The 14,416-nt window shown below is 36.4% G+C and overlaps 1 protein-coding gene across 1 annotated transcript in view; it reads left to right on the forward strand.

Annotated features, from left to right (window-relative positions):
* Positions 1-14,416, forward strand: part of LOC117339125 (upstream activation factor subunit spp27-like) — a 26,440-nt gene continuing 12,024 nt past the window's right edge. The window contains exons 1-7 of the mRNA XM_033900538.1: positions 1-69; positions 189-279; positions 7,442-7,586; positions 8,290-8,361; positions 8,582-8,671; positions 9,658-9,706; positions 11,220-11,284. Of these exons, the coding sequence (XP_033756429.1) occupies positions 27-69; positions 189-279; positions 7,442-7,586; positions 8,290-8,361; positions 8,582-8,671; positions 9,658-9,706; positions 11,220-11,284 (555 nt within the window). The 5' untranslated portion in view covers positions 1-26. The remainder of the gene's footprint in view (positions 70-188; positions 280-7,441; positions 7,587-8,289; positions 8,362-8,581; positions 8,672-9,657; positions 9,707-11,219; positions 11,285-14,416) is intronic.

Consider the following 14,416-nt stretch of genomic DNA (forward strand, 5'->3'; position numbering starts at 1 on the left):
CAATCTCGACTTCCTTTGTCGGCAACATGGCCAAGTTAAGTTCAAAAGAGATGCGAGCAGCCGTGAAAGGTTTGTCTTGTTCTTTATATCTGACAAAATAATTATTATGCTAGCACCATAACTAAACGAATATCATATTACTTGATAATACTTCCATTAAAAGAGTCTCGCGCGTCTGTCTTTTACAGAGATGCTGAAGGGAGCGGACTTGAGTACTTTGTCCGCGAAAAAGATTCGATTAAAACTGCAGGAAAAGTTCGATACAGATTTGTCCGAAAGGTGAGGATAATATTGTCAGTGTTGTCAATCAGAAATCTTATGAATATATGTTGGTATCCACAGACAAATTCTTAGTCTTGTTATATTGGTACATTCCATTGTCACACATGGAAATTATCATTAACGAAACGTCACTTGAGTCCGACATTTTCCTTTTGGCGAAAATCCGTTCCGGAGAAGATAGTATTAGTATTCAAAAGGGATTTGGGTTTTTCTTATTGCTTCCAAGTGCACTGTACATACCCTAGCCACGAAGTTGTTTCCACACGTTGTGAGAAGAAAAAAATGCGATGTTTTTTTAGATTAAGGCAAAGCAAGCTTAGTCAGTTCCATACTTGGTACAGGTAAAAACATTGAGACATTCAGATAAATTCATTTGAAATCGAGTATTATCCACTAATCCAGCGTAGCTCTTCGTACACATACATGTATGTTTACAGCCTACTGTGGGTTATAGGGAATGATCCTGGAGTCTACAAATTCTATGTTAATTGTCACTCAAGTTTAATATTTAATTATCAACATATCATGGCATATCATTCATTTTTGTGTGTGTTTCCTTATGTCAATTATGTTACCAATTGATGCATTTATATTCGGGTGATATTCAGTATGGCTTCTCTGTTGACACCCTACACTTCATGCCTCAATGGCGAGTGACAATAAATAAGGGCACAGACTAGAGCCCTGGTTTAATTATCACAGCCCCTGCTATCTTGTTGATAAACAGTATATGATTTTTCTTAAAAAGATTCCAAGATAGATAAGCTGACATATGCAGTTCCATTAAGGATACCACATAAACTATTTATAAGATATCATTTTTAGCTCACCTGGTCCGTCGGTCAACATCTGCGGTGGCCGAGTGGTTAAGGTGTCCCAACACTTTAACACTAGCCCTCCACCTCTGGGTTGCGAGTTCGAAACCTACGTGGGGCAGTTGCCAGGTACTGACCATAGGTCGTTGGTTTTTAGCTCGTCTCTTCAAAGAAGAGTGAGAGCTTATGTTGTCACTCCGGCGTCGGCGTTGGTTTTCCAAATGTTAAATTTTTGGTGCAAGTGTTGAAAGGCATAGTAATTTATGGTAATATGGTCCCTGTGGGGGTCAAACTATCCCCTGCCGGAGTTAAACTAAAAGATTTTTTGGAAAAAAAAACAGATTTTTGAAAATTTTTGGACTTAGAAAATTTTTGCGTTAAGTTTTTGGTGCGAGTGTTGAAAGGTATTAATACATCACTTTATAATTGTACTAGGGTGCTGATAATTGGCAATAGAGTCCCTCTGGGGTTAGACTATCCCCTGCCAGAGTTAAACTAAAAGATTTTTTTGGGAAAAAACCAGAATTTTCAAATTTTTGGACTTAGAATATTTCTGCGTTAAGTTTTTGGTGCAAGTGTTGAAAGGTATTAATACATCACTTTATAATTGTACTAGGGTGCTGATAATTGGCAATAGAGTTCCTCTGGGGTTAGACTATCCCCTGCCAGAGTAAACTAAAAGATTTTTTTATAAAAAAAAAAAAAAAAAAAATCAAATTTTTGGACTTGGAATATTTCTGCGTTAAGTTTTTGGTGCAAGTGTTGAAAGGTATTAATACATCACTTTATAATTGTACTAGGGTGCTGATAGTTGGTAATAAACTCCCTCTTGGGTTAAACTATCCCCTGCAAGAGTTAAACTAAAAGATTTTTTTGGGAAATAACCAGAATTTTTCAAATTTTTGGACTTAGAATATTTCTGCGTTAAGTTTTTGGTGCAATTGTTAAGAGGTTTTAATACATCACTATATAATTGTACAAGGGTGCTTATATTTGGCAATAGAGTCCCTATGGAGTAAGACAATCCCTTCCTGGAGTAAAAATTGGATTTTTTCTTTTTAAATCTGTGTTTTTTTGTTTTTGTTTTTAAATCTTTGGACTTTGTGTTAACTTTATATTGTGAGTGTTAAAAAGGCATAGTTATACATGGTATTAGGTTCCCTGTGGGGGTTGAACTATCCCTTTCCTGAGTTAAACTGAAATATTTTTTTGAGGAAAAAACACATTTTTTTAAAATTTTCGTGCAAATGTTGAAAGCTTTTTAACACATTACTTTATGATTGTACTAGGGTGCTGATATTTGGTAAAAGAGTCCCTATGGAGTTACACTATCCTTTCTTGGGGTGAAACTGAATATAAAACAATATGAAAACGTCACAATAGACAATTTATACCGGTCACATTTCTCAAGGGAGACAACTCTCATTAGGATATGTTGTCAAAAAATTGAAGAAATATGTCCAAAAGCAATTACATTTGTGTTTAATATCTTCATTTAATCTACAACAGCATAGCTTGTCTCCAAAATGCATGAATTCACAAGACATAATCTGATCAAGTAAACAATATAAATATTATTAATGCAATTTGCAAATGGAACATAATTATTAGCTCACCTGCCCGAAGGGCAAGTGAGCTTATGCCATGGTGCGGCGTCCGTCGTCCGGCCGTCAACTTTTTAGCCCACCATCATCAGATGGTGGGCTATTCAAATCGCCCTGCGTCCGTGGTCCGTGGTCCGTCCGTCCGTCCGTCCCTCCGTCCGTAAACAATTCTTGTTATCGCTATTTCTCAGAAAGTACTGAAGGGATCTTTCTCAAATTTCATATTTAGGTTCCCCTTGGTGCCTAGTTATGCATATTGCATTTTGAGACCAATCTGAAAACAACATGGCCGACAGGCAGCCATCTTGGATTTTGCCAATTGAAGTTTGTTATCGCTATTTCTCAGAAACTAATATGGGGATCTTTCTGAAATTTCATATGTAGGTCCCCCTCAGTGCCTAGTTATGCATATTGAATTTTGAGACTAATCGGAAAACAACATGGCCGACAGGCAGCCATCTTGGATTTTGACAATTGAAGTTTGCTATGGCTATTTCTGAGAAAGCACTGAAGGGATCTTTCTCAAATTTCATATAAAGGTTCCTCTTGGTGCCTAGTTATGCATATTGCATTTTGAGACCAATTGGAAAACAACATGGCCGACAGGCAGCCATCTTGGATTTTGACAATTGAAGTTTGTTATCGCTATTTCTCAGAAACTTATGAAGGGATCTTTCTGAAATTTCATATGTAGGTTTCCCTCGGTGCCTAGTTATGCATATTGAATTTTGAGACTAATCGGAAAACAACATGGCCGACAGGCAGCCATCTTGGATTTTGACAATTGAAGTTTGTTATCGCTATTTCTGAGAAAGCACTGGAGGGATCTTTCTCAAATTTCATATAAAGGTTCCTCTTGGTGCCTAGTTATGCATATTGCATTTTGAGACCAATTGGAAAACAACATAGCCGACAGGCAGCCATCTTGGATTTTGACAATTGAAGTTTGTTATCGCTATTTCTCAGAAACTTATGAAGGGATCTTTCTCAAATTTCATATAAAGGTTACTCTTGGTGCCTAGTTATGCATATTGCATTTTGAGACCAATTGGAAAACAACAAGGCCGACAGGCAGCCATCTTGGATTTTGACAATTGAAGTTTGTTATCGCTATTTCTCAGAAACTTATGAAGGGATCTTTCTGAAATTTCATATGTAGGTTTCCCTCGGTGCCTAGTTATGCATATTGCATTTTGAGACTAATCTGAAAACAACATGGCCGACAGGCAGCCATCTTGTATTTTGACAATTGAAGTTTGTTATCGCTATTTCTTAGAAACTTAAGAAGGGATCTTTCTGAAATTTCATATGTAGGTTTCCCTCGGTGCCTAGTTATGCATATTGCATTTTGAGACTAATCTGAAAACAACATGGCCGACAGGCAGCCATCTTGGATTTTGACAATTGAAGTTTGTTATCGCTATTTCTCAGAAAGTACTGAAGGGATCTTTCTGAAATTTCATATGTAGGTTCCCCTCTGTGCCTAGTTATGCATATTGCATTTTGAGACCAATCGAAAAACAACATGGCCGACAGGCAGCCATCTTGGATTTTGACAATTGAAGATTGTTATCGCTATTTATCAGAAATTGCTGAAAGGATCTTTCTGAATTTCATTTGTAGGTTGCCCTCTGTGTCTAGTTATGCATATTGGATTTTGAGACCAATCAGAAAACAACCTGGCTGACAGGCAGCCATCTTGTATTTTGAAAATTGAAGTTTGTTATCGCTATTGTACAGAAGGTACTGAAGGGATTTTTCTCAAATTTCATATGTAGGTTCCCCTTGGTCCCTGGTATTGCATTTTGGGACCAATCGGAAAACAACATGGCCGACAGACAGCCATTATCGCTAAATCTTAAATTTTATATATAGGTTCCCCTTGTTTGAAAAGTACTAGAGGGCTGTTTCTGAATTTACACAGATTAGTAAGACTTAGAAGAAGGGAAAAGTAGAGAAAAGATCAATCTGACATGGAACCTATAAAGATCATTCAATGGTGGGCGCCAAGATCCCTCTGGGATCTCTTGTTCATTTAAACAACTTCTTCTCAATAACCAAGAGGCCCAGGAACTTCATATTGGGCCTGCAGCATACTGGGATGAAGGGCTACCAAGTTTGTTCAAATAATTGGCCTTGACCTTAATTCAAGGTCAAATGGGTCAAATAGGCTATAATCTTTAAACGACTTCTTCTCAATAACCAAGAGACCCAGGGACTTGATATTGGGCCTGTAGCATGCTGGGATGAAGGGCTACAAAATTTGTTCAAATAAATGACCTTGACCTTCATTCAAGGTCACATGGGTCAAATAGGCTATAATCTTCAAACGACTTCTTCTCAATAACCAAGAGACCCAGGGACTTGATATTGGGCATGTAGCATGCTGGGGTGAAGGGCTACAAAGTTTGTTCAAATAAATGACCTTGACATTCATTCAATGTCACATGGGTCAAATAGGCTATAATCTTCAAACGACTTCTTCTCAATAACCAAGAGGCCCAGGGACTTGATATTGGGCCTGTAGCATGCTGGGATGAAGGGCTACAAAGTTTGTTCAAATAAATGACCTTGACTTTCATTCAAGGTCACATGGGTCAAATAGGCTATAATCTTCAAACGACTTCTTCTCAATAACCAAGAGGCCCAGGGACTTGATATTGGGCATGTAGCATGCTGGGATGAAGGGCTACAAAGTTTGTTCGAATAAATGACCTTGACCTTCATTCAAGGTCACATGGGTCAAATAGGCTATAATCTTCAAACGACTTCTTCTCAATAACCAAGAGGCCCAGGGACTTGATATTGGGCCTGTAGCATGCTGGGGTGAAGGGTTACAAAGTTTGTTCAAATAAATGACCTTGACCTTCATTCAAGGTCACATGGGTCAAATAGGCTATAATCTTCAAACGACTTCTTCTCAATAACCAAGAGGCCCAGTGACTTGATATTGGGCCTGTAGCATGCTGGGGTGAAGGGCTACAAAGTTTGTTCAAATAAATGACCTTGATCTTTATTCAAGGTCACATGGGTCAAATAGGCTATAATCTTCAAACGACTTCTTCTCAATAACTAAGAGGCCCAGGGACTTGATATTGGGCCTGTAGCATGCTGGGGTGAAGGGCTACAAAGTTTGTTCAAATAAATGACCTTGATCTTTATTCAAGGTCACATGGGTCAAATAGGCTATAATCTTCAAACGACTTCTTCTCAATAACTAAGAGGCCCAGGGACTTGATATTGGGCCTGTAGCATGCTGGGGTGAAGGGCTACAAAGTTTGTTCAAATAAATGACCTTGGCCTTCATTCAAGGTCACATGGGTCAAATAGGCTATAACCTTCAAACGACTTCTTCTCAATAACCAAGAGGCCCAGGGACTTGGTATAGGGCCTGTAGCATGCTGGGGTGAAGGGCTACCAATTTTGTTCAAATAAATGACCTTGACCTATATTCAAGGTCACAGGAGTGAAATTGGCTTAAATCTTTAAACAATAATTTTGCGACAGCCAAGAGCCTCCCAGACCTGATAATAGGCAAATAGAATGCAGGAATGAAGGACTAGAAAAATTTTAATATGAATAAAACTAGCTTACAATGATATTTGAATAAAGAGGTAATCAACATAGTATCTTTAGAAATGACCTCAATCAACTTCAAAGTTGCTGTAGAGCCAGGTGAGCGATACAGGCCCATTGGGCCTCTTGTTTTGATGTTTGCTCAAATAAACCACGATAGCTATCGACCACACTTTCTTTCGATCTTCCATTGTGTGCACATTCGCCTGCATGATGCAATTATATATTTATTCTATCATGGGCACAAAACACATTATGTAAAGTTGTGCGATCCCAAGACTGCATAATAGGTCACATTTGTTATCAGGAAAATTGTTATATATCATCTATATTGATTTGTCAAGAGATTCCATTCAATTAGTTATTTTATGATTTAAAATAGTTAATTTATTCTAAATTATGATTTAATTTGAAATATAGATTCAGTTTAATTCAAATATAATCAATAAATGTGGAATAAATAAAATTAAAATTTGTTTATAAAGATGATCATATATTTCCTGTCCATTGTGTTGCAAATTGGATGGTTAATTGTACTGTGATTTACAAAATGATGGGTCAAGTTTGATAGTAGAAAGTGAGGAGCTATCTGGACACAATAGATTTGATAAATAAATATCTCGTGTGTAAGGTACATGTAGGTGTTATGTCAATTAGCCAGATTTATTTTGTCTGCACCAAAAGTTTAGCAACGTGAAGCAATATCAAAGAATTCAACACTCTGGCCCAACACCAGACATCTGTCAGAATGTCCAAGTCTAGTGTCAGCTGTCAGAATGTCCAAGTCTAGTGTCAGGGTCATAGGAAAGTCTAGCTGGCTATATATATATGTAGGAATGTCCTACTGGGTACCTTCAGCAGTGTGCTTCAGTGAGGTAGCACTATTAAGTCAGCATATCAGTTAACGTTGTACGCCACCACAAAGTGATCCATCACTAATGTATACAGTAATATACTGTAACCTCCCAAAAACATGCACACTACACAAGTACATCTAGCATGTAGGTGGCGGCTGTCCTTAAATGAGTGTAAAGCAATACAAAACCAAAGTCAAACCTATAAGTGTTTCTGTGATATTAATTTTAGGGTAAATGTAATAAAATGTCTTGATTATATTTGTTAATATAGGAAGTATTGCATATGAAAAACTTTTGTTTTAATCAGGAAGAAGGAAGTTGATGCTATAGTAATGGAGCTACTTGATGAAGAAGAAGCTGAGGAAGATGGCAAAAATAATGGCAAAGAAGAGGAAAAAGAACAAGAGCCTGAAGAGGAGAAAATTGGAGAGGAAGAGGAGGAGGAAGAAGAGGTTCATTTAATTGACAATTTTTTATGTTGTTGGTCTATAATTTTATATAATTTTCTTGTAATTGCTTTGATATATGTTGGAGGTCACATGTAAATATTAACGCATGAAGGAATTACTTTCATATCTGTTCACCTAGTATATTATACATGATGATACTTTAATCTTACTACGTACTATTATAATCGTTTTATATGGGATATATTATCACTTTGATATGCGTAGAGGGTCAATCTCGAATTGAAATCCCTCGCAATTACTTTAAAGAAAATAACTCTGGATGGCGGCCAAGCTATTGGTTACCGATATATGAGTCTTGCCAATCAGTGACTTTAACTCATCATTTGCGAATCTAGTCATTTTTAGATCAGCATTCGCGAAATCATGTGTTCTCGAATTTGTCTGAAGAAGAAAGTTCTGGGGTGATAAAGTATTCGCGAAATCTAAGTGATTTAGAGTTCTACACTATCCAGATTTATCCTGATTTAACCTTCCTTACTTGGATAAACATTTTGACAAGAATTTTTACAAACCAACACTAATCCTAACTTGATAAATGAGGGCATATCAAGACATACAGATGTACTTACCAGGTATTAGTTATCCAAATTTAACTTCATATTTAAGTGAATTTTCTGTCAGGTAGAGCAGAGATTGATAAACAAGGTGTACTTAATGATGATAAGTGTTGGTTTTTGTTTGACAGGAAGAAGAACCACCAAAAAAGAGGCCTAAATCTCAAAGACAGATTGAAAATGAAAGTTTGGGGGAAGTAACAGTAAGTGTCATTCTTATCTATATTTATTCTCCATACATAATTGGGTAGTATATAAAGCATAATGTTAAGGAATTTATGTTCCTTTGAATTCCTGGAGTAGTATTAATTTATATTCACTTTCTATAATAATAGTTGTATTTCTGTCCAATTAGGGAAATTGTTAGTCAATCAAATAATAAATTATGTACATTTGTACCTGGTAGTATAATTTGTTTTACAGGATGGTATGGATGATGAAGAGATAGCTCGCCAACTCCAGGAGGAGGAGACTGGGCCTCGTCGTAGTAGTCGCACGCCTAAACGACCACCTGTAGGTTGATTATCATATGTTACGTGTTACTGATAGACCATGTTATGGTATGGTATTGTTCGTGAGCACTTTCTGAATGGCAGTTTGAGCATCATGTAATAAACTATAGAGTACATATCTAGAGTTATGTCCCTTTAGTTGTGCATATTGCACAACTTTTTTGCTATAACATATCCCTTATATTCAACAAAATTGATTTGTCAGGAAAGGGCGAGTGTACATGTCTTTTATACAAAATTAGCGACAAATTTTCTGTTATCCTAAGAAGGTCAAGTTGTACAATTTAGAAAAATTCTGTTCTATATTTGGCTGGATGACAATGCAACATTGACTTACACACACATTACACATCAGGTGGTGGGGTATCCAATCACTGCTTCAGTGGTGAGGTCTTATCCCTTCCACTCACTCAGTTGTTTGTTTCTGGGTTGAACCACTGTCTGACACTGCTCAAAACCCAAAACTCAAAACTAAGTTTTGTACATGTACATGTGATCGTTCTATTTTCTTACAATTGATATTGGCAGGTAAAAGAGTGTGAATTCATTCAGCTAGCCTAATCTACGGCTATACTGTATTTCTTGATATGCAGAGGATCCTGCAAATGAATTGTTTCATAGTGAAACAATCAGAACAGGTAAAGGTGGAACGTCGCAAAGCACTGACCACGACCCCGTCTTCAGCTGCGAGAGTTCACACCTTTTTCTACGATCTTAATCCCCTACACTCGCCAGGCCCCTGGCCGTTGGTGACCGGTGGAAAAGCCAAGTTGAATCACGGAGCGTACTTAATCCCCTACACTCGAGTGACATTTCCAACCCTGAGGGTGAAATAGAACCATAGTGTACTGTAGGCAAAATGAAGTCAAACTATTTGACAACATTTTCGTTAACCTTGAAATGAAATCGCGTATGTTTCAGTTTCCTGTTCTGATCATGGCACATACATGATTCAAGATTTCTTAATTTTGACTTCATTTTGTCTAGAAACCAAGCAAAAGAAGCAAAGAATCTAGAGGCGATGGTGAAAGGAAAGGTGAGTTAAAGATATTTGATATGGACTAATTAATATAAAGACACAGAGACTTAATTGATAGAAAGTATAGTCAATTTGCAGAAAGGTAATCTTATAACACCTAAGAACACAATATGTTGCTGTAGCTATCATATTTTACTGTAACTTAACTCCCTCTTGCAACTACTACTCATCATCTGGTAATCATGCAAGGAAACGTTTTTAGAAGGTATTTTATTGATTCAGAAACAAAAATGCAAATTATTTTTTGAATTTTTGAGATTTTGATTTAATTTACCTCAATCTTAACTAGCTTTATATGGCAGGTGTCATTGATAAAGTAAAAGATGCTTACTCTTCCAGAACACATAGTCTTAATCTCCTTGTACTTTTTCAGGAGTCTTGATTCTGATCTATATTTTTAGGTCACCTGAGACGAAGTCTCAAGTGTTCTATTCTAATCGCCTTTTGTCCGTCGTCCATCCGTAAACAATTTACATTTTCAGCTTCTTCTCCAAAACCACTTGGCCAAATTCAATGAAATTTGGCTAAAAACTTCTATGTTTAAAGGTCAAACAAAATTGTGAATTATATGGTCCCCACCCCCCAGGGGCCTGAGGGGTGGGGCCAAAAAGGGTCAAATTGACTAAAACTTCAAAATCTTCTTCTCTACTATCAGATATGGTGGAATCAAACATTCTTCATAGATGGAAGGGTCTTAAGGTGCTTTACAAAAATTGTGAATTTCATGATCCTGGGGTCTCGCATTTGCCCCTGGGGAGGGGGTAAACTTTAGTATAGTTTATATAGGGAAATCACAATTTTGACTATTATTTGTTGGATTTGTATTGGAATTCATTCTAACCTGGATAACATTATCAGCACGGGAAAACAGTTTGATGGTATGAATATGCTGGCCCTGACTGACCCCCAGGGGCTGATGGGCGGGGCTAAAAAGGGTCAAATTGACTGAAATTTTAAAAATCTTCTTCTCAATACCTATATCAAATATAATCAAATACTTTTCATAGAAGGAAGGGTTTCATGGTGTTTTACTTAAATTGTGAATTTCATGACCCTGGGGTCTCACGTTTGCCCCTAGGGAGAGGGTAAACTTTGCTATAGTTTATATAGGGAATTCATATTTTTGACAAACATTTGTTTTATTTCTATTGGAATTCATTCTAACTTTCTTAAAATTATCAGCATGGGATGACAGCTTAATGATATGCACATATTGGCCCCGACTGACCCCAAGGACTGATGGGTGGGGCCAAAAAGGGTCAATTAAATTAACTGAAACATTTCAAATCTCAGGTGACCATTAAGGCCCTTTGGGCCTCTTGTTTATTTGACACATGTTTTCTTTGTGGCATGACTTTTCCATTTGTTGACTGACCTTTGACCTACTTTTTGAAAAATTAAAAAAGTTGAATTCTGAATTTCAACCCGACTAGAAAAGCTATGTTGGCTTCTAACAACTCTTGTTGTCTGTAAGTGATGTTTGCATTATTTTTCAATATGCTTTGTTTAGGGAAGGGCTATGGGAAACCTTGTTTACTGTCTCCAGCCCTGGCTGACATTATGGGGACTGATCAGGTGAGTATATCCATTTACTATCTGGAAATATACTACACCAACAAGTTGGTTTTAACTATATGTACATAATGTACCTTCCAACCAGGTATTTCAGTTTCTACAATCAAACATTCTTCGATTGGTGAATAATAAGCTCTGGATATTTGCAATTTGTGGGCAGCTGGAGCTGTGTCCATGGATATTTGAAATTAACCTTCATATCTACAGTCATTAAATCTTAAAATCCCAAAATCAGGTAACATTCTTTCAATATACAGGTCAGTCATATTCAACTTACAGCAAAGTCTAACAGGACATTGTTTACATAATAGTTATGTAAAATCTCCTCCTAGTGTATACCTGGTATTTTTCGCCCCAGGTTATTTTCGCCCTTGAGCAACACAAAAGATATTCGCCCCGTTTTAATTTCGCCCTAAAGTACTTTTAAGAAATGACTTTTCCTTGTTTACAATCGGAAAATTCCGTTCAGAATTATCGATACAATTGCACTTGGAACACTCAGGATTTATCGAGTGTCTTTTCATATCCCGCTGAGGTGTGAAATTAATCAGGTGTGAATTATAAAATGTTAATTACCTGTACATGTTCAGATTTACTTTTAGCCTATATTGATTCAAATAGTATCGGGTATGCTTGGTCGATTTTAAGCAAACACGATGAGTTGTAAGTTCACCGTGCCGTGACTAATTACTGACCAGTGTTTTGTCTTGTTCATTTGTCATCGATGGAAGCCACAAGCGATGGTAAACTCATAAAATCAGTCTTCACAATGGCAAGAATTTGATGCTATTTTGTGTGCATCATTTTAAAAACTGACTGGATTTTAAAAGTTACTTAGTATTAATAGCTTTTTTTAAAAATCAGATATACTAAACCTAGTACGCTGTCTAATTAGCCCATATTCTCGATTTATCTTAACGTGATATTGCAAACTTGGCCTAGATTTAGATCTAGATCTTATTTCATATGCATGGATTGGAATAAAACAATAAATTATTTTATACATTTAGTGTAAATATATAACATGTGTTGCTTGTAATTGTATAGAATAAAACACACTTGAAAAGTACGAGGGTATGTTTTGGATCCGACTACAATTAGCCTATGTACGATAACTTGTAAACCTGAAATTGAGCTTGATATTTTCCCCGTCATCTTAAATTCGCCCTATCATCAAAGGGTGAAAATGGCGAAAATTAAACGGGGGTGAAAATTACCAGGTATACAGTATATAGTGATTATGTAAAATCTTCTCTAACAGGACATTGTATATATAGTGATTATGTAAAATCTTCTCTAACAGGACATTGTATAGTGATTATGTAAAATCTTCTCTAACAGGACATTGTATATAGTGATTATGTAAAATCTTCTCTAAGAGGACATTGTATATATAGTGATTATGTAAATCTTCTCTAACAGGACATTGTATAGTGATTATGTAAAATCTTCTCTAACAGGACATTGTATATACATGTAGTGATTATGTAAAATCTTCTCTAACAGGACATTGTATATATAGTGATTAGGTAAAATCTTCTCTAACAGGACATTGTATAGTGATTATGTAAAATCTTCTCTAACAGGACATTGTATAGTGATTATGTAAAATCTTCTCTAACAGGACATTGTATATATAGTGATTAGGTAAAATCTTATCTAACAGGACATTGTATATAGTGATTAGGTAAAATCTTCTCTAACAGGACATTGTATAGTGATTATGTAAAATCTTCTCTAACAGGACATTGTATAGTGATTATGTAAAATCTTCTCTAACAGGACATTGTATAGTGATTATGTAAAATCTTCTCTAACAGGACATTGTATATAGTGATTAGGTAAAATCTTCTCTTACAGGACATTGTATATAGTGATTAGGTAAAATCTTCTCTTACAGGACATTGTATAGTGATTATGTAAAATCTTCTCTAACAGGACATTGTATATAGTGATTATGTAAAATCGTCTCTAACAGGACATTGTATATAGTGATTAGGTAAAATCATCTCTAACAGGACATTGTATAGTGATTAGGTAAAATCTTCTCTAACAGGACATTGTACAGTGGACCCGCGATAATCCGGACGCCGATAGTCCGGAAAACTCACAGTCCGGACGGAAATGCACGGGAACGGATTTCCGTAACGTTATTTGTACTCACCAGTCCGGAAATTCGGATTCCGATTCCGGAAGCCCATTTTGGGAACGGAAAGTACTTTTCATTAGTAAATTTCCCTCAATAATCCGGACGATTTTTTCACCACGAGGAGAAAAAAATGTCGGGGCAAGTCACCCGTGTCGACAGCTGTACAGACTATCGCTTGACACTGTGCGTAGTCATAGCGACCGCTGCCAGGTCATAGCCCCGGGTGTTTACCTGTGTGACAATATGTAGCTTTTGTTTTTATAACGGTACATTGCTTTTTCTCTACGACCTAAATGTTACAGTATTAAAGGATTTTATAGTATAGCCTGGCCTTGCTTTCATCAACTTGACGTACAATATCTATGATAGTTATTTTACAGACGGCAACTTTTATAGGAACACATATTGCTATTTTGTAGTTAGCAAGAATTTATGCACAAACATACAGTACGTGATACGATAATTAATCAATCTCAAATACATGTAATAAATTTATGATCGGTAATTAACATCATTAACACTTGTATTGGGTAAACACGGATATCGGCTTGTAACACCGTTACGTGAAACGACGACTCATTGAAAGATGCATGTTATTAATTACATACACATTTACGTATTAAGCAGTGATCACAAGAACTGGGTTGATTACACACAAATTAGTCAATAGTCGTCTGATACTTAATTAAGCGTCACATTGTTAAGTGAATACGGGTTTAATGATTAGCCTATCGGACATCTTGGGTAGTTCTCGTTGGTGTCGCGTACTTTTAAATAGATAGCTTGGGGTTTCTGGTACGTAAAATCATAAAAAAAACATGGACTGACGATAAGTTGTAAAATCCGGGTCTTTTATTTAAGGTATTTAACGTTTGTAATTTCTACTTGTTTGTGAACCTCCGGGACGTGACACATGTGTGTTGTTTGTAGGTCACATATGCCCGCTATAAATAAAACAACTTTCACTTTACATGTTCTTTTAA

The sequence above is a fragment of the Pecten maximus genome, chromosome 12 (assembly GCF_902652985.1).
Source record: "Pecten maximus chromosome 12, xPecMax1.1, whole genome shotgun sequence".
Classification (NCBI taxonomy): Eukaryota; Metazoa; Mollusca; class Bivalvia; order Pectinida; family Pectinidae; genus Pecten; species Pecten maximus.